This window comes from Macrosteles quadrilineatus, unplaced genomic scaffold (genome assembly GCF_028750875.1).
Source record: "Macrosteles quadrilineatus isolate MER2022 unplaced genomic scaffold, UCM_ALF_1.0 Scaffold_8__2_contigs__length_117827958, whole genome shotgun sequence".
Classification (NCBI taxonomy): domain Eukaryota; kingdom Metazoa; phylum Arthropoda; class Insecta; order Hemiptera; family Cicadellidae; genus Macrosteles; species Macrosteles quadrilineatus.
This window is the reverse complement of record NW_026542601.1, coordinates 110,842,626-110,864,151: the sequence shown is the minus strand read 5'-3', so window position 1 is coordinate 110,864,151 and position 21,526 is coordinate 110,842,626. Positions and strand designations below refer to the sequence as shown.

General features: G+C 37.5%; 1 protein-coding gene across 5 annotated transcripts in view; it reads right to left on the bottom strand.

Moving 5' to 3' along the window:
• Window positions 1–19,395, bottom strand: part of LOC129001024 (activating molecule in BECN1-regulated autophagy protein 1-like) — a 33,093-nt gene extending 13,698 nt beyond the window's left edge. For 2 of the 5 annotated variants that reach the window (XM_054428158.1, XM_054428162.1), the window contains exons 1-16: window positions 19,230–19,395; window positions 13,595–13,789; window positions 12,558–12,616; window positions 11,529–11,712; window positions 10,217–10,389; window positions 9,582–9,813; window positions 8,756–9,030; window positions 6,914–7,086; window positions 6,139–6,357; window positions 5,478–5,590; window positions 4,940–5,211; window positions 4,447–4,687; window positions 2,722–2,834; window positions 1,672–1,729; window positions 1,190–1,432; window positions 134–275 (exon numbers count right to left, since the gene is read on the bottom strand). In XM_054428158.1, coding sequence (XP_054284133.1) covers window positions 134–275; window positions 1,190–1,432; window positions 1,672–1,729; window positions 2,722–2,834; window positions 4,447–4,687; window positions 4,940–5,211; window positions 5,478–5,590; window positions 6,139–6,357; window positions 6,914–7,086; window positions 8,756–9,030; window positions 9,582–9,813; window positions 10,217–10,389; window positions 11,529–11,712; window positions 12,558–12,616; window positions 13,595–13,783 — 2,686 coding nt within the window. In that variant the 5' untranslated portion in view covers window positions 13,784–13,789; window positions 19,230–19,395. Of the gene's footprint in view, window positions 1–133; window positions 276–1,189; window positions 1,433–1,671; window positions 1,730–2,721; window positions 2,835–4,446; window positions 4,688–4,939; window positions 5,212–5,477; window positions 5,591–6,138; window positions 6,358–6,913; window positions 7,087–8,755; window positions 9,031–9,581; window positions 9,814–10,216; window positions 10,390–11,528; window positions 11,713–12,557; window positions 12,617–13,594; window positions 13,790–19,099; window positions 19,143–19,229 lie in introns of those variants that run through there. The other 3 variants (XM_054428161.1, XM_054428160.1, XM_054428159.1) reach the window with 3 other exon arrangements.
• Window positions 19,396–21,526: the final 2,131 nt, after the last annotated feature.

Here is a 21,526-nt window from a genome sequence, read left to right as displayed (position 1 = left end):
ATGCAAAAGCTTGTGAATTAAGATGTCTCCTACAAGTTTTCTACTGCAATTCTCATTGGTATCCCATGTTGTCCGATACCTTCTGTGCCACTATGTTCTTAGAATCGTAGATACACAAGTCAGCTACACATACCAGTGTCCCAGAGGTTTCTCATCATGCGCTCCTCCCGTTGCCTTGTAAACCTGGACAACCGAGTGTTGCGCAACATGTTGTGTCTCGGGTTGCCGTGGCGCCACAATGCGTTCTCCAACTGGACGATGGTCTCGCGTATCACCTAAAACACATTTCATTACAATGAATGCATGTTTTACGATAGTGATGCAGTTAGGGGAGGTAGCCACCCTCCCACATTTAGAAAGATACATGGATAAATTATAATGTATATTCAATATTCCTAGTATAACCCCATACTTTCCGAGTGGTTTTTGCCTCTCTATTTCTAACAATCAATCTTCGACACTGTACAAAATTTTGGGATGAAGAAGTCATAGAGGAGTTGAATTACTTTTAGTTTATAAGAAATCTGCTATTGACCATACCCACAATTTATAAAAAGACATTGATTCATATTAATTTGAAAACTGTGTTCTTGCGAGTACGGATTTTCTTTGTAAACTATCATCATTCAGCAACATTAAAACAAAAAGTATGGCAATTAAAGAAACTCAAACAACAAAACATAGAACTCTTAAAAAACTCAACAAAACAAAATAAACTGAGACTGAAAACGAGTGGATTCTAACAAAATATTTCATATTCTATTTCTTATTGTAAAATGAAGTAAAAGACGACCAGTTCAAAGTGAGTTATCTACTGGTCCATTATTCTTTAGTTTGTTTTGCAAGAAAATTTATTTTAAATGTGAATTTTACAAATTTTACCATCTAAAAGAACATAGGAAAGAAGATGATACAAATAAAAAAAAAAATTAAACTATATTAGAAATGTGTTTGGCTCAATTTTTTGCTATGGACCCTGAAACTACAGCAGTGTTGTAGCCTGAGGATTACTCGTATGTAGCTTTTTGTACCTCATGCGATTTTATCCTTGATTTCGAAACTATTTGCCATACCGCCACATAAGATCGCATAGATACAGGTATTTTACACAAATTTATAGTATTTAAATAATGTCAATGTCATTTATAGTATTTAAATTAAACTGCAATAATCCGTGAAATAAACTTACTGCAGGGAGACTAGAACCAGCCGCAGACATGGCGGCCGCAGTCCTGCTGGTGCTAGTGCTAGGTCCAGGGTTGGGTGTGGTGGTAGAAGTCGTGGAGGGGGTAGAGGCAGGCCGAGGGCGGAACAGAGGGTCACAGTCACGGTCCTGATTTTTGCGTTTGACTCCTCTCTCCGAGCCTCGCTCATCACTCGTACTCGACACTTGACTGGACGACGCCTCGCCTCTCTCGCCTTCACTGGTCGCCTACATGACAAGGGACAAGGATTAACTCAATACAATTATTACTAGATTGAAAGTTATAGAAACATTATTGGCTAATAAACAAATCTGAGCCAGAAACACATGGATAGATCCTGAAATTTATGGACATTTTTAAGAAAAATATATCCTTGATCTTTGAGTTAGATCACATTCAATACTGGACATTGTACATGTACACAATGTTCGTGAATCACCCTTCGGATTGAAATATTTAATAATACCTGAGTTGATGAAGAAGCTCGCCTGTTGAGATGCCTCATGTGGTAGCGATGTACAGAGCTGCAACAAGTAACAAAAACTCTTAATTATCATCCATGAACCTATAAAGTAGCGATCCATGCAATATTTAATATACTACACCTAGAGTAATCAGGTTAGATATTTTTTGATAGAAACAACTTTCAAAATTTTCCAAACATGTAAAGAATTTATTACATAACATAAATTTCCGTGGCAAATACTAAAAGAGTGCCAAGAAAAGCTTTATTTACAAAGAACTCTTGAAAATTAATTTTTAAGAGGGCAAGTAAAAATTTAAGCTAACCTGAAAATTCAAAATAGTCAAACGGTAAACTTGTAATGTTTACGGTATATGAATGACAAACAAATTATATAAATAAATAAATAAAAATAAAATAAATAAATAAATAAAAATGCCTTTATTTATCAAGCGTTTCTCAGTACAAATACTGCTTCTCAGAACAACTTTCGTCAATAACAATATAAAGCTAACAACAAATAAATAGAGCATAACAAAACAGAAACAAGACAATATGATCAGAGTTAATGAGATCGAGTGAAGCTCTAATCTGGGATGGCTCATAAGACAAGTGCAGCTGTGAGTCATCGGCATACAAATGAACTGTACAATGTTGCACACAGCTAGGAAGGTCTGCCGTGTACAAATTGAACAGAACAGGCCCAAGACAGCTGCCTTGGGGAATTCCTTGGGTTTTGACAAGCGGGGTTGATGTTTCACTCTCTAATTGCGTCACTTGCAGCCTGGAGTCTAAGTATGACCTTATCCATTTCAAAATATTTTCGTCAAAGCCATAATATTTCATTTTGGCCAATAGCATCTCATGGTTCATTGAATCAAATGCCTTTGAATAGTCCAGCATAACTAGAGAACTATATTTACCCTTGTCTTTGGCGTCAATCATATCACTAAATAAGTTCGTCAGGGCTGTTATGAAATCTAAAAATCATACCAGTAGACATTCTTTAACTAGAATAGTCGAAGATATAATATATATCAAAACTTGACCTACCTGAACCTGAACTGATCATTTAGCACTCTAGTTCTGAACCTATTGGAGGGTCGGATGGTCGGTGGGACATGTCTTCGATTGGTCTGTGGCGTCCTCCTTTGTCTCCAATGCAGCTGAACAACACATAAGAGGTAACTAGGGTTCAGCGTCCTATGTCTGCTAGACCAAGCTTAAACACTCTTGTTTTAGATTTTAATGAAACTTAGCAATCTTGTTAATTTCTTATGGATAAAGAACAATACCAATTTTTTTACCTATTACGAAAAGTTTCAATTTTAGAGCCCTTTAGGCTTTAAGTTGTTTTATCATAATGCCAGCTGCCGCTCTTCCACGTTCAGGCTGTGTATTCTCTGAGAAAAAAACATCATAGCTTTGATATTAATAAAAAAAACATAGAATATTAAATTTTTAAAATAAATGTTATCAGCAAACTGACTCATACCTCCCAGCTTTATGGATACATTTGAACTGTGAGTATTACAGCATTGGGGGTTGAACCATTTTGTTCAGGGTTAAAAGGGTTAAAAGAGCTGTTTTTGTGATAATCAGATTTTCTTGTTATTTAGTTATTTTATGGGTCAATATAGGAGAATCACCATAAAAAATCAAAACTTTACAAATCATAGATATATAGGACTAAATATACAGGGTGATTTGTACTCAGTGTGACAAATTTTTTTTGGTGTAAGTACAAAGTAAATGAAGTGTGATGATGCATATAAAATGTTCCAAGTCTAAAAATTAGCTTCCCAAAAAATTATTTTATGTTTTTAAAAAATAACCATGTTTTTAAACTTAATACAGCGATTTCTCAATTACCTGTATATGGATTTGAGTAGATAATGTAATTTTCGTGTTCTACATTAAATTTTGAACAAGAATAATAGAAAATGACGGAGGATCAGTTGTAAAAACTCCATTGTAAATAGATTCAAAAATAAAAATTAAGATGTTTGATAAAAATTGTAAAAACGATGGTCTATTGCATTTTTCACACCCTGTATACAAGAAAGTGTCGGAATATGTTAAAAACTGCGCCATGTTATAAGCTTTCCAAAGATATGCTACACTATTGAGGTTTATGTCTGCTTATGTACGCTTTAATGGTTTGAAGACTAAAAAGCATGGTGTCTTCAACATTTAAAACATAGAAAGTCGGCATGTATTAAGCAAAAGTTGTATTTTTTATTCAGCTTGAACAGTAAAAACAGTAAAAAGTTCCCTGTTATCTGGTATTCAAACCACTAAAACAAACAAAAAAATATCTAAACCTCAATAGTGTAGCATATGGTTGGAAAGCTTATAAAATGGCACAGTTTTTAACATATTCCGACACTTTCCTGTATACAGGGTGTGAAAAATACAATAGACCATTGTTTTTAAAATTTTTATCAAATATCTTAATTTTTATCTTTGAATCTATTTACAACGGAGTTTTTACAGCTGATCCTCCGTCATTTTTCATTATTCTTGTTCAAAATTTAATGTGGAACACGAAAATGACATTATCTACTCAAATCTATATACAGGTAATTGAGAAATCGCTGTATTAAGTTTAAAAGCATGGTTATTTTTAAAAAACATAAAATATTTTTTTGTTAAGCTAATTTTTAGACTTGGAACATTTGATATGCATCATCACACTTCATTTACTTTGTACTTACATCAAAAAAATTTTGTCACACTGAGTACAAATCACCCTGTATATGTTTTAAGTCTGATTACCTCGCCATTATTGCCCGGATCGTCAGAGTCATCGTCAGTAAGCAAGTCCGCTGCTGCGGTGGTCGGTGGGGTAGATGTTGCAGGTGGGGTAGATGTTGCAGCTGGCGTAGTGGCAGCACTGGCGCCAGTGGCTGGTGCAGATCCGCCGCCTTGCACAGCGCCGTGCAGAGCGTATATCTGACTTTGAAGATCTTCCCACATGCGCCGGATCTGCTGCAGCTGCAGAATCTCCAGTCTGGCTCTGCAGATACAAATATTATTGTACAAATTTTGAGCAAAAAATGTTATGCTCTGTACAGAATAATAAGTCAATAATGGGGGGCGAGTATATAAAGGCAAATATGAAAATGAGTGATAGATTAATTGAGATAAACTATAAAAAATTATAGAAACAACAACTCCTGTTTTTGCAGCAGCTTTGAAAGTTCACACCATTGGAAAACTACTAGTCGTAAAATAATTTTAGGGTGATAGGAGACATTCGGATACGTACACAGACCTGCAGAGCCGCTGCATGTTGTCGATGTGTCTGCTGAGCAGTTGTATGCCGTAGCGCACGCCACCGATGGCATCAGACGTGGTGGCTGCGGCTGAGGCGGTGGCAGTGCTAGCGGAGGGGGTGGAGCTGGCCTGCCGAGGTTGGAAGGCAGAACGTCGGGACACAAAGAACCTCCGCGCCCTCGGTTCAGGCAGCGGCCGTTCTAGGATCTCGTTCAGACGAGTCAACAGTCTACGTTCAGCAGCTTGCGCCTCTGGACTGAACACCTGCGAATACAATATTTGCGTGACAACAACAAAAAAATATTTTAAACACGAGTTTTTACAGATAAATTGATCCTTAAAAAGGGGTAGATTTAAGTTATCTGTCACGGAAAAAGATTAAAGAGGCTTATTCAACTGGAAGTTTACTTTTTCTTGTGAAGGGTACCACAACCAATTTTTCCGGAATTATAGAACGCCCAACTTATCACTTTGGTTTGTTTTTAGTAACTTATGTTGTTTTAACGGTTTATTTAACTGTTAAAACTTACATGTGCATGAGAAGAGTAAGCGTTGTTTCGGTTTTCATAAACACTTTGCAAACGATGGAACTGAGACCTTAGCTGTGAAACGGATGCTTCTGAGGTCCTTCGAGCCGAGCTTTCTGTAATATTTTACAAAACAAATTAGTATTTCTTATAAAAATACCCTCAGCCAAGTTTTGTTGTAAAATATATCTGTAAAGAAGTAGTCTGAAATGAGAAAACTAATTATAATACACAAAAACTCAAATGTATTCAATGCAAATGCTTTTTTCAGTGAATTTTCCGAAAAGAGGCTATTGAGGTAATCGGCATGGTAGGACAAAAGGACATAGGTGTGAGACTATTTAACAATTTGATTTGAGATCATTTTGATTTGAGATTTGAGAAGACAGAAAACCCATTAACCAATACTATTATTTATATTAGTATGTGTACTACCTCGAATTATTTGATCACTGATTATTATTTCATTTTGACAAAATTTGCTAAAACCTGTTTACAGTTTTAAACAAGTTCGCGAACTAGGATGATCAAACTGCGGGATTTGGGTTTTATTTCTTCTGGAGGATTAAGAAACCAAGTGGTAGTTTGAGAAAGTGGAACCCCCTCATCATAACGGCTTAATTGCTTTTATGATAGAAAGGAGTAAAGAGAACTGTTTCTCCACCTGCACTCCTTGGTGTCCGGGGCGAGTTGTTGACCTGGGGAGACGGTTGGCTGATGTCTGGGCTAGACTGTGACTCCTCCTCACTGTGAGAGACGTTCTGAACGTCAATCTCCTCGTTCTCTGACTCCACTCCACTGTTCACCTCCGTGCTGGTCCCGTCAGACGGCTCGTTGCGGGAACCCCAGAATATAGGTGTCCTCACAGTTGACAGGAGTCGCTCTAAAAATTGCAGTTATTGAGTTGGGAAAGTTTCATTTAAATGTTTGGAAACACCAGATTTTAGTTAAAAAAACTATAGGGGTCTGCGAGCCAGACATTTTTACTTTGAGTCGGGTTAAATCAATATTGTTGACCGCCGAGTCTCAGGCCCAAATCGAGTTGTTAAGAAAATTTTGATTTATCAATCGTCCTACCTCTGTACACGAGAACAAACTCATAAGGAGAACAAAACTGTTCACTTTATTTACTTATGAATCTATTCTTAAAACAACTGAAAGAATACTAGAAATTGCTAAAACACTGCAGGTTGCTGAGAAGAGGGGTTTTCAAATTTACTGAGCTGACCAAGATTGATTGTATAGATTGAGGTTTTGTGCTCGTCTCAGACCCTTATGTTTTTTGATTCTGAGCGAGACAGATTCTAACCCAGATTTGACATTGGTCGAAACAGGCTTTGGACCGTTCCCTTAAAAAAAACACAAAAAAATGCTTGTGGCAAAGAAAAACGCAAATAAAATAAAACACCTGACAAACAACTAAAGGGAATTTGACAAACCTCTATTTGAGTCGTCGAACCCAATAGTCTCTGGGGAGAGAGCTAGGCGTGACATAGAGCGAGTCTGTGGTTGGGTGTTCTGCTGAGATCTGTATGGGGCGAATCTGACTGAGCTGTCTCCCTCAACAGTGACCATGCGAGGCGAGGAGGCAGACGATGATCTAGACCTGAAACTGTGTGTAAAGAGCAAACTATGTGGTCATTGTAGTTGCATCAGAGTATGCAGTTGGAGTAGATGCTTACTAATGTGGAACAATTGGGACTTTGACAGTGCCTGATACTGAATGGTTTCTTAAACAATTGTCATTGCAAGATAAGCAAAAATGCTACTCATTTTAAAGCAAAAAAGTAAATCATTGGCCGCTGGGCCATTATTTTCTGTGTTCTACTGTGCGCTTAATTTCCGTAGTGATATAAATTGCTATAAAAATGAAGTAAATGGCCCTTAATTTACCCAACGTCTGCCAATCTATCCCGATTCTGTTAATTGTTCCTAACAAGCGTTCTTTTATGACTTAAAAAGATATATAAAACAACTTTTTAGACCTTTAGACTGATACCAGATTATTGGTGCTGAACCACTAGCAGGCTTGCAGGCTTGTGTAGTAGAACCTAGCTAATTCGACCTTGGCAAGTCCGACTCCTATCTTGATCTGACTGTGCCATTTCCTATCGGTGAGAATGTTAATCGTGGTAATATCGTGACTATTTGCCATGGTCGAGTGGAGATAATCACTGTCTTCAGCAATCGCGGTTAAATGTTGATTATTCCCGGGATCATAAAAAATCATCATCATGCCAGCGATTGCGGCAGGCAGGTTTTGGCCTGTGTTCGTGTATACTTGATCATTGTCTTCTGTGATTGCAGCAAAGTATTGAGCATCTCTCATGAACTTGAGATTCCATCATTGTCTCCAGCAATCACGGAAACTATTGTTGTTATTAGGATTTGTTGAGAGGATAGCAGGCTTACCTGAATGGGAAACAGTCCAAACTGGCACAGGAAACACAAAACTTTATAACTATATACACAAAACATTAGAATATTTCACTATCACTGACAGCATTTTCAACTAAGGAAGAGAGAGTTTTCTACATGTCCAAAATGGTGGCCAGTGAGTTGTTGAGTCAGTCTGCTGTCAGTGAGAGTGAAATATTCTAATGTTTTGTATATAATTGAAAAGTTTTCTGTTTCCTGTGCCAGTTTAGACTTTTTCCCAATCAGGTAAGCACCTGCTATCCTCTCAACAAATCCTAAAAACCTAGGCCCTTGTGCTCTATGCTACACCCTTAAACTATCGTTGTTAGGTGTCTATCTGCAATCACGGCAAACTCCTGAATATCTCTTGCAATAAAGGAAACATCATGGTCGTATCCTGCGATCGTGGCAAAATATTGAATATGTCCCACGATCACAGAAACATCATCTTCTCCCACTAATTGTGACAAAATATTTAAGCGCCTCCTGCGGTCACGGAAACATTATCATCTTGTACCAACTACCAATACACGGGATCAATAAATAACAGTTTAGCAATTTTTTGTTAAGTTAATTTAATATGCTTCTCATATAATTATACTTTTTCGCTATTCTAACCATAGTCCTGGTCCCGTAGGAGACGGATTAGTGGGGTTGTACTGTACCGCTATTTCTTTTCCAGTGTTGACAACATAAATCATTCAATGTATGTTTAATGTTTATAATAATATGTCCTGTCAAAAGATGGTCTGATACAAACAAGGCCATCTGATTAGGGTAACTGGGTAGCTGTAACCTTTAACAGCTGGCTACGCTCCTCACAAATGTTTCTGCGCTATGCCATTTATATTTTACTTTCTCACCTGGAGAACGATGGCAGTGATATATTGAAGCGTCTGATGGCCAAGGGCGAGCTTGGTGGGACACGTAGTAGGGGACTGGTCTCTTCGCCCGGGGGTGGGGACAGGAACTCTGTGGATGAATGGGACGCACTCGCCTCGTCCGTCCCACACGCCAGTGATCCGCGGGACTGTCCCTGACTGGTGCTTGGTGCAGTGCGAGGAGCGGAGGACGCTCGGGCTCTCTGACTCTCCGATGTTTCTGCTTCGGGTTCCATCGGGTCAGTGCCACGGTCCATCTGTCATTTTGTCAATGTTAAGTAGATATTACAATTACTTAATAATGATAATTTAAATCCAGTTTTTCACAGCTATATATAGGGAATTTTTGAAAATTTAAACTGTATCTAAGGACTTCTGTAAGTTATTCAAAAATTTTGGATGCACTAAAAACATGAGTGAATCTGGTTTCCAACAAAAAATAGTTACAATGGTGTAGTACAATACTATTATACTCATTTTAAGTTGAAAGAATCAAACAACGTAACTTGAAAATACTTTTACAGTTTAAAAGCTAGACATATAGCCTGAAAAATGAGGGATAGCAGCAAGAAAAAGTCCAAGTAGGCCATTGTACAAATTGAAGAAATAATACACGGGGCAAATCTTGTAAGGTGTCCACTATTGATATCGGACCAACCATTAAAAGGAAATAAAACAAAAATATAAATGGAAATAGTACATTGTACTAGCCAGAAACCAAAACACTAGAGTTTACATTTTTACAATTTATTCTATTATGTAATTAAATCATGTACGACGTAGGTCTAGGATTTAAGTTGGTACCCACAGTTAGTGTTGAGCGTGCCCTGGACAAGTCGCAGTACCGCTGCACCAGCTGCTCGTACTGCTCCACCATGTAGCGGTAGCAGATGGTGATTCTACGCTCAGAGTCCATCTGTTGAGTGGGCGGGGGTGGAGGTTGTGGTGCCGCCACTCGGTCCCACTGAGACGCAGGGCGAACCGGGGCGTTGGCGATCCCAGTGATCAGCTTATGGCCCAGAGTGTCAAACGCTACGTACCTAAAATGATTGTCATAGAAATAAGCTGCAATAGGTATGCAGTAACCTACCCTGGATCAACCACCTACACTTAAAAAATTAAGGTTGGTTTATTTGCCAACATTTGTAAAAACTGGCTGGTTTCATCGACCTTTTGTAGAAGAGGGATTATAATTTATTGCAATTCTTGTTACAATTAATTATAATCGCAAAACAAAGTTATTCAGTTCTGACTAGTAAAATGTTAGGCTAGTCCTGCTTATTCTTATATATGTGTATTTGTTGTTATTTCTCTTTGAAAATTGTCATCACTAGATACAAGAAAAAAAAAAAACACCAGACAGTAAAAGTCTTTTTTTAAGTGATTTTTCTTGTACGAGTAGTTTTTGTCCTTTTGTAAACTCAACATGTAAGGTTGGCATACCTGACTTTTTCCTTCTCATTGGAGGTAAAACACTTTGCGAATGGCTCCGGTTGGCTCCAGTCCCAAAAGTGGAGTTCGTTGTAAGAAGCGACAACCAACATCCTGTCAATCGGGTGGAATGCCAACGACGCAATAACTGTCTGACTCTCAGCCATCCAAATTTCACTTCCTCCCTGTAAAATAGTCAATTTAATGATTTGTACTTGATAAGCTACAACTTGACTTGGTTATTTTGCAAAACTACTTTATTGTTGAAAATCACTCCACAATAACTTATTTATTTAGAAAAAGATACAGAAAAATTACCCTCAACCATAATGTTTGGGGAACAACCGTTCTATAATGGGAGCAATCTACATAAGTAGGTAATGTATACAGTACAAAGAAAAAGTTTAATTTTAGAGAAGAGTATTCTATTCTATACTGTTTTGTAACCTATCTAACTACCTTTTGAAGCCAGACAAAGACAGTAATTATTTCACGCCATTGAAATAACTTGAAAGGTTGTAAAAAGGTTTTACAAGGTTATTTTAGCTAATTTCCCATAAAGGGAATAAGATCCCATAGGCCTCATGGTAAGATTTAGGGAACGATTAACTACTTTGTTTTGATGGGCCCTCAGAATCCAAACTTGTGTCTATTCAAAAATGAGGAGGCGAATTAGCATGATCGGACTATGGGAATGTTTTATTGGAGATGTTATAGGTGGTTTTCCACTTCTTGACTCCCAAAATATAAAATGTGCCAATTTCTTTCTCAAACATTTTGCAGAACCAACTTTTAAAAGGAATTAGCACTTTAAATGTTTTAAGTCAAGTCTAAAGATTACACAGAGTTGATCGGTAGACCTTAATTTAAAGTTTCTCGTTGTTTTCTTAAGGAGAATAAAAAAAACTGTTGTAGTTTGCTTGTTAACAGACATATTTTTATCAAATTTTGCAAATTTATAATTACAATCATACTAACAAATTAAAATTGACATTTTTAAGAAAATATTTTAGTGAAAATTCAAGCAAGCATTTTTTTTGTCTCAGGACGCTAGGCACGAGCATGGGATTGTTTTCACATTACTTCAGGCTAGACCTAGGGGTTGCGGCATTATCACTTAGATAAAATCCATTGGTGACTTGACGGGGATCGAGCCCGGGACCTCAGGGACTGAAGTCCCGCGCTCTAACCACTACGCCAGCTCGCCCCCCCAACCAAGCAAATAGAAATTACCTAGTCTGCAGGTTTGTTACAGCAAATGCAATAGACAACTTATGTTCAGAAACGACCAATTGCCAACAAGCTTAAACAGGCTATAACTTACTGACAAGTCCCAAACGCGAACTTGGCCTCCGAGGCAGCCGGAAGCCAATATCTGATTGGACGACGGATGGAAAGCAATGCACCAAGGTGTTCGTGGGTGGCCGGTCAGTGTTTTGATGTTCTTGCCCGTGGTGAGATCTGTGACGTAAACATTGTGGTTGCCATGGGTTGAGGCTACTTTTTTCCTGCATGACAGAAAATAATAGTTTTTAATTAGATCAACCAGATTTTGTGACAATAGGTGTTTCAATGTAATAAACATCTACAGTAAAAAAGTTCAGGATAATAGTCTAAAAGCTAAAAACTGGGTGTCACTGAAGCACCTAGAATATGCACGACACAGTAGAACCCCTGATGTGCGACCTTGGTTTTACCGGTCCTCTGTTTATCCCCCCCTCCCAGGAAGCCAGTATCAGAATCAACCATGTGACAACAAATTTGACCGCTAAGTGAATAAGATCACTAATGTAAATGTGCACAGTATAGTGGTAAGAAAAACTCCATGAAGATGTCGCAATTTGCGGCGATATGCACATTGAGTAGTTCATCAACAACTTACAAGACCTTGAGCCAAAATAGGTAAATAAATTATTTGTTCAATATCAGAATGTTTTTCCCACAGCTTACAGCTCTGAGGTGTAATTTCAAGCACTAGCGACACTTAGCGTTCTCACTATTTATCAATCTGTTTGTTTAAACATTTTACTGTGTCACTACTCAGTTGAGCTAGAAGCCTAACCTTTGAACAATTGGTTGATTATTTCCAAAGCGGGGTTAGTAGGCTACAGTACATTAATATTGTTGTATTTCACAAAACGGATAAGAAAGTTGAATAGTAATGAGATTTAAGTCCTAATGATCTTAACCTGAGATAAGAATTAAATCTAGAAAGGTCAGCAATATTTAAAAAAAAGTAAACACAAAAACAATCCACCCCGATAACCTAACAAGATTGTTCATGATGCATTACTGTCAATGGAGATTCAAACTTTTTACTTTCAAGTTAACACAAATCAACATATGTACTTACCCATCAGGACTGAATACCACTAGAAAGGTTGATCGAGAAACATCGGGTAACTGGCAACGCTGTAAAAAAACACTTACTAAATCCATAGGTTATGGTGCTTGGTTTACAAATTACGATAAATACGAATGAGAACAAGAGTAGAAAGAAATTAGAGCTTTAAACCTTTCAAATATTTTTCAATAATTAACCCTCCTAGTTTTAAAAGTAGATGCATCACAGTACATGCTACACTATGGCTCTTCTGTTGGATAGGACAAATTCTAAACATTTTCTCACATTCATCTACACTGATTGCCCATTCCAGTTCCTTGCCATTACTACCAACAAGTCACATAAAATAAAACTAAAGATAGACTGACATAAATAGAAAAATTGAGAAATACAAAGGCTAACAAGCTAAAACTATTTTCCTCAGAAAGGTTATTTTATTTAGCCTATGAATACCTAAGTACTAAGCACTGAGAGCAAGAGATTAAATTTGGCTCATATTACTTGAGTGCTATTATTTCTCAAGTCGGTCACTTATTTTTTGTAAGTTAAACTCGCAAAATAATCTTGTAATTATTCCAATATTTTTTGACTACACAAAGTTATTGTTGAACCATGAACTAATGATGACGCACCTACCAAACAATCCTTATTATTTGGGTACTATAATGTTATCTATCACACCAGGTTAGGCTAGTTGTACACTAACAAATCTTTTATTAACATTTAAAAGGTTTGACTTACCGGTAACCTAACCTAACCAAGTAATAAATACTTGTCTTGTAACAAACTTCTAACATACCACATACCAACACAGTGGCCTCTGCTCTGCATGTGACACAGAAGCTACACTGATGTAGACTATCGTAAGTTCAGCCATTGGCCTAACCAGCAGTGTATTAAAGTATTGATTCTTACTGCATATTGATGTAGATTTTTAATGTTTTAAGGTAGCCTAGAAATGTTTTTTTTTTACCATTTTGATTTTTAGAGATTAAAAGCTGTTTAAATATTGCTCAACTTAACCCTTTGTGTGGGTAGATACTCACCAAGTCCTCGTGAGATCGCATGACCAGCCTGTCTTCTGCAGCCCACTGCAGCTCCACCGGCACATTGGTCGTCTTGTGTTTCATGCCCGACTCTCTCATAAGAATGCTCCGAGGCACACTTCGATTGACCCCGGAGTGATCATCCGGCTCCAGCGGCGGCTTGGCAAAGTCCAGCCCCTTGTCTTCCATGTTTGCCTACAACGGAGTGTCAAAGTTCAATATTGTGTTTAATGATTTTCTTCGTAATGAAAGCTTAGGTTTGTGTTGTGATGCTAAACTATACTTCACGGCGGTTTTAGGGGAAGAAATCTATCCCCTCCATTTGACCATTGCCTTTAAAATAATAGCTCAACAGGTGACTAAGCATCATATAATAGCCTATTAAAAAATAAGTGGTGAGGGGACTTCCCCTCAAACCGCCTAAATATTGTGAAAGAAGTATAAGTTTTAAAAAGCTATTGGAAGGAGAAAGGTTTATTAACCAGTTACAAAATGTTACTGGTACAGACCTTCTTAGATTAGTTTGTTTGCAATAAGTTTACCTATAATAGGCCTATCATATTACCAACTATGGACTCAACTGGGCGTTTTAACCATAAAAATAAGTGAATAACATAGGCTCCACACGCTCCGGTATATCCGAAAGCCGGCCTGAAGGAACATCTCAACTCAAATTTGTCATCAAAAGGCTAAGTAAACTAATTGCGCCTGTTATTATGCGAGGGTTTCAACCGTTTCCATGAAAAACTTAAATAAACGCCACTGGCGTAAACAGACACAATAAAAATATGGTAAGGAATCATTTTACAGTAATATTGAGACATTTACCCAGACTACTGCAGCACACTTTGAAAATAGGTAGCCTACTCTGTATTCTATATTACCAATAAGTAATTTTAAACAACCAGCAATAAATATTTTACAACAATAAAAACAACAAAAAACTAGGGACCCACAGCAGCAATTGCAGCAATTTGTCCTTAACCATTCCCAATACTCTGCACCATTCCTAAATACTCCCTTTCATAGTCGGGGTCTTTCCCTAACATGATAAGTTTTAACACTGCATTACCATTCTTACCTAAAAGCGGAACACTAAAATCAATAAACATTGAAATACGCAATGTTTAAATCAGCTGGTATATTTAAAACAGCTTATAGAAACAATGTAGCTGTACTTCTATTAAGCCTCGTCCACACATGGCGATTTGTCTGCGGAAACATTGTCTGCCGACTGTCTCCGGAGTGTTGCTATTTTGTCTCCATTCTCCAGTAAGTCGGCAGAAAAATTTTGGTGTTTCTAGAGACAAAATACAGTGTTTTCTGTTTCCCGTTCGAATGGGAAACACGGAGACAAGAGACAACCCGAAGGTGTTCAACATTCAGCCCATTTAGTTAGACTGCAAAGCGGTAATATTACGATTTTTGGTCGGTAATAAAAGAGCTGGATTGAGTTTCTTGAAAGTTTTGGAATAAGTTTTCAATTATTTATATTATTATATGACATTTTATTTAATTGTTCATCTCTTCAAGTTTGAAATCTTAAGACCAACAAAGCCCAGCAAAATTTCAAAATCTTTAGAAGTCAAACTCGTGAAGATCCTAAATCCTCCACCTAATCTGAAGGTCTGATAGAAGATTGTGACCATAGTACGAACCTTGCTTGAGAAAATGTTGGGTCCATCATCGTCTCTTCCTAGATTCAGACACATAGTTTCAGAAAAATAAAGCCCACACAGGATATAATTACGTCCTCCTCCGTCACCATACCAACAAACATGGAAACAGTGGCTGGCTAGTGTGGACACAAAACACATCGGAAACTCGTATCCGAAACTGTGTTGACAGACTGTTTGCCGACTGTCCGCGCACAGTCAGCAGACTCAGTCTCCATGTGTGGACTAGGCTTTAGAAAATGACTGGATCTTTGACAGTCTGTGGGGCAGAGCAGAGGTAATTTTTGACACTTCTGATATTTTTCCCACCGTCCTTGGACCTTAAGCTTTAAATGAATCACCAACAGCTATGATACCTTTTTCCTAGCTCGAGATATTTCGTGGAGACCGATTCGCTTATGGAATTATATAGATTTTTGTATTTTTCCAATAAGTAGGCATACCTAACTAAAACAACCAGCGATTATTATAAGATGGAAGGAAAAGACACATAACTTGAAGTAAGACAGATAAATGTAGCTCACTCTACGGTACAGAGAAACCGTGATTATCTGAGCATTTGATTGCTCAACAATTTAAGATTACTGAGGAAGGTACTAAATTTATATCAAATTATTGTTACAGGTAGGCCTATACAAAATTGCGATAATTTTAGAGAATTGGTATATTAGTTAGGCCTGTTTTTTTTCAATTAACTTATATTTATTGCCATATTGTAATTAGTAGTCTTCAGTTTTTTTTTTGCCTTAACATGGACCTAAATCGGCTTTGCCTAACCTCTGCATCCAATGTATGTTGTTTTTGCCGAAGTCAGAAACATTTCCTCTAAGTCCACCAAGATAGTTGAATGATAATAGTGATTTCCTCTGAAATTTATAAATGGCCATTGCTGGCATATATCTTGAAGACTTTTTAGGATTAGATTACTTGAGTTTATTCAACCACATTCTATTTATATGGATAACACCTGATCTGTCATATTATAAATTAGGCCCGATGAGAACCGCTGTTCGTTGAGTGTAATTCCTAAAACAGACGGCTAGACACTAGCTTGAATGACACAGTTATAATATCAGGGTGTCCACAGAAATTTTGTCATCAATTTCCCTGACTTTCCATGACTATCCATGACCATTAACCATTGATTTCCATGACTCACGAACTTAACTCAAAAATTATAATATACCGTACACACACAAATAATACTGCCTAGACAAGTTATTTCACAGAAAATATTGAAATATGTGTTAACAGATAACAATGGAGTACAATAGGTACAACAATGAACTAATACAAACTCAAAACCCATAAACTAAGACAACTGTATAAATTGAAATTGTCGTACATTTGTTAAAAATTTGGAAAAATGCTACAATAGTCGCGGTTACGGCCGACTAGAGCATTGAAAGGTGCCCTGAAATCCATCCATCATTGGGGATTTCCATGACTTTCCATGACTTTTTGCCTATTTCCATGACTTTCAATGACCATAATTTTTTTCCATGACTTTCCATGACTATCCCTGACTTTCCAGAATGTGGACACCCTGAATATGGTTAAATAAATGTTGATCAGAGTGCAGCACCTTCCAGGGAACTACAGAATAATGATTTTTTACAGACAAATTTATAACTTGGGTACTATGAATGGCCTAGAGAGCGTTCGAGCATATCACTAATGGTCAAAATGAGTGGCCTAATGTATCTGAGGGACAGACGCGGGGTGTAAACCAATACTTGACTGAGGAATGGTTCTGGGCACAATGAGTGGCCTAAGATACATGAAAGGACATTAGGGAGACTTCATAACAGACCGCAAAAGGGTTAAAGATGTATGATTAGAACAAACACATTTGGTAGGCCTACCTACATTGGATTCACAAAAGGCTAACTTAGATCACTTTGGAAAGTGTCAAAAGTAATTTCATATAAGTTGTTCTCAAAAATCTCTGAAATGGATTAACTTATAACAAATATACCAGACAATTAATGGCATTATCGTGTGGCTTTGGGCGGACTGTACATCATGACTTGACTCTGGGAAGACGTCTTTTTCAGTACTTCTTGACAATAAAATTGAAGACAACGAGAAACCTCTCTGCTGTGAATGTTTTAGTTACATATAAAAATAGTAACTGACGAAATTTCTAATCAATCTGCTAAACCATATCTGAAAATGTTATACTCTGGGTTCTGAACAAACCACAATGAGATCAATAGGCTACCTACTAAATTCACATGCTGATATTATCGGTGACATTGTCCATTTAGGACAGCAAAATGAAAGATAAACCAGTAAAACTATCAGTAAATTCAATTCAGAAGACTCAGGAGTCATTTAATGTACCTAGCGAAAATTATTGAAGATGATAAACGTAAGGAAAACCCTGACCTAGGCCTGTTCTCTAGTCCTGGAACCTCTGAAAATAATACAATTGTCATTGATTCACACCCTTAGTTACCCAGGGTGAAGAAAAACTTTTGCTTAACGAGGAAAATTTCCCAAACCTCTACTCACATGATAATGAATGGAAATTTCAGCGAAATAAGTTCCGCTGAAAGGGAGAGGCCTTTCACATAGCACAGACTACCAATGCTGCTAGAGTCTCCGATTACAGAGGCTGTGGCTCCAAGCAAGATCGTGATTCAGACCAGGTGTCAAATTCCTCATTCAAAAGGCTGTAGGCCTACAAGCCTTCCCAAATGGACTTAGGCCTAAGCCTACCTAGCTTGTCTCCAAAACTCATATGAAATAGGTAACTTACCGGTAACTTACATATAGGCTAACTGAAGAACTTGTTTAACCCTGGATGGGTATCGCACGTAAATTTGACGTAGGACGAGTCATTTTTAGCTTCTCACCCCAACCCCCTCAACCGACGCCACCATTCCTACACTCATTTCCAGCAGTGCTCTCAGCAGTCATTTTGCCTTGTGATGGCTGCATTGGTTGGGTAGATGATACCTTACCATGCAATTCCTAAAGGCCTATACCGTATGTCAAATTTATGTAACTTATTGATACCGTACCCTAAGCGTCATGCTGTATGACGATACCTTTAAAAACTGTTTCTAGGGTGAAGCAAAGCTTATGGTTTAAATTAACTTAAGTTTTTTTTTAAGTTTGTAATATATAATTCCAGGGTACTCTGGTTTGTATTATTTAACTTATTTATTACAACAGTAGCCCTAAAAAGTGAACAAAACTAAAAAAAAAAAAATATATATATAGGCCTACCTACCGTAACTTAACACCTGCATTGGCGCCGTATAGCCTATCCGGCGTTGCCATTTCGGCCGCGGCCGTTCGCGCCGTATATCCGGCGTTTGCCAGCGCTAGGGTTAAATTAGACTGAGGCTAGTCGTTTAATACTTTAAGGCATGGTAGGCCTAGAAAGTTAACTTATCCTAACCTAAGAACCTAGGCTAAGTAAAACATAAACCAGAGCACCCTTTCAATGTTTAAGTTTATGCAGTCTTAAGTTACAAAAAATAGCATAAAGCTACTTAGCCCTACCTTCGAGTTCCTAGGCCTATTTACAAGTTATTGGAAGAAACCAGTAACTTTAAGTTAATCTCATTAACTTTAAGAGGCTAACTTAAAACTAAAACATTTAGACTAGATAATTAACACTAAGTAAGTTACATACAAATAAATTAATAAAAAATTCACAAACATTAAGTTACCATTGCCAAAATTGGTTTTAAGGCTAGGCTTATAGGCACTTGGGACTAAAAATCTCTAGGCAGAGAAAAAAAGGCTTCATAAAAATAATGTGATGAATGATTTTAAGATAATACACAAAGTAAATGAAATAGTTTTAAGTTACCTGGGCACACAAAGATTTCAGAACAAAGTGGGTTTCCTAATTGACAAGCTAGCCTACATGTTAACTCCCAAATAAAAAATGATGACACAGTAACACTAAAAAAGCTGCCATTTCTAAGCTAACAACCAACCTGGATTAACTCCTACTTTGTGGATAAAAAGTTGTCAGTGGTGAATACTAGAAACCCCCAACAGAGGTGGAGAATGTTACCAACGATTGAAGATTACATTTGTAGAGTTTTTGTTACATTTTACAAGATAAAATAGTTTAAAATAGGCTATCGCACTAAAACTTTGATGACAATCTACACCTATGGCTGTGGCTGGTTGGTAATGGTAAGGGTAGACAAGACCATAGAATACCTAATTTTAGAATTTCAATTCTACTTCTGATCTGAAGCATAGAGTAATGTGAGGACAGAAGTTTTTTCTGTTTTTTTTTCGTTTCTATCGTCTGCGCCTCTTGGGCTTGGGGCTTTTGTTAGTTTTCTGTAAAATGAGCATGATTAGATGGATTGATTACCACTATAAACATCTGTTATGATTATTTACCAAAACATTATAGTATACTATTGCACTCCGACGTTTACGTTTTGTTAAAGTGGAGTGATCTCATACGGTTTTGGGGACTCAAAATACCGACGCTCCAAAGAATATGCCTCACCGACAGCAGCCATCTCTAAACATGTGGTGACTAGTTGTCAGGGTGGCATCTTGTTACCAGCGTGTGTCGTGGCAGGTTTACGGGTGTACATACACATACACAAAAACCCAATACCGAATACCTCCCGAATATCAGCAAGTCTCCGGTATAGATTAAACAATAATTAATTAGTCTATGTCTCGGTGTCATACCATAGACTAACCAAAACCAACACAAGTATATTTTATGTAGCTGTAGGGTCATACTTGCCCGTCCGTCCCGCACCTAGCCCTCGATGGTCCTCGATCAATAATACTGGCCAGTGGCCACGGCGCGACAACCGTACGGTTCAGTGGTGGGGCAGTGGACGGCACGAATACTAGAAAAAACCATGGATCATAAACATAAACCAATGACGTCGTTGGCCCGAATCCTATACTAATAGCATTACATATGTTTTGGCAGTTCCATTTAAGCAATGTTAATAAATAATGTTTATTTTCCGGCCAAAAACGTCATTTGTTTATGTTTATGATACATATACCGGTTCTTTTCAAGTATTCGTGGTGGACGGCTGCAAGAAGGTTTCCGCCACCCCGTACCCATGTGTACAAATACACGTAATAATTAACTTATCCTGTAGGTGATGATTATAAATTATATTCAAACTAAAACCAAGAATTAATCACGCACTAAAATAATAAATAACAAGAGGATTAACAACACAAAATATTAGGTAGAACAGAAACTGCTTTGATAACAACCAAATGACGTCACTGGCCAGAAAGTAAACATGTTTATGTTATTATCTAAACAGAATGGTAAAAAAAACGTCCGAACCATATAATATGTTAATGTTATTAAGTATAATCATAGATAAAACATATGTTTTAAGTTATCTTTATCTATGGTATAATGTTCGATTTAATGATGTCTTTAGTTTATGTTTATGCTTGATACAGTTTCTGTTCTATCTTACTAATATTATAAATGTGAAAGTTTAGATGTATGGATGTATGGATGGATGTATGTTTGTGACAAGTGAACGCAAAAAATACTGGTCGGATCGGGCTGAAATTCGGCATGATGATAGCTCATATTCCCGATTAACATATAGGCATATTTTTATCCCAAAAATCCTTCCGGGCTCCGCCCCAGTGGCTCTGGAGTTTCCCATGTTAACCTTATGAGAAATGGAATTAATGAATCTTAACAGCTGTTTCAATTAAACAAGTTGGTTCTGTTCTAAGATGTTCAATAGCATTAAAGTTACAAGGATTACCAACAGGGTGCAGCACTATTATTTCTTTTACATTTATGACAACAGCTAATTTGCAACCAAAAGGTGAGTGAGCGTAGCGAACGAACTTCAACCTGGAGGCGAGTGAGCGTAGCGAACGAGCTAACCTGAAGGCAAGTGAGCGTAGCGAACGAGCTAACCTGAAGGAAAGTGAGCGCAGCGAACGAGCTCCAACCTAAAGGTGAGTGAGCGTAGCGAACGAGCTCCAACCTAAAGGTGAGTGAGCGTAGCGAACGAACTTCAACCAGGACGTGATTGAGCCATGCAAACGAGATCATCTTGAAAATTAAGAAGTTAAACGGGGCAAAGCCCGCGGGTTACAGCTAGTTATCCATATAACACTTACAATTCTATCACATGTTTCTTGACGTAATGCACGTAAGCAATGAATGAATTCTTGGTCTCCCACCGTTGCTTCTTCGAAGAGAGTTGATGTACGCAGTATTCCTCTTCAAGCTAGTAAATGGCTCTTTGGACTGTCCTGA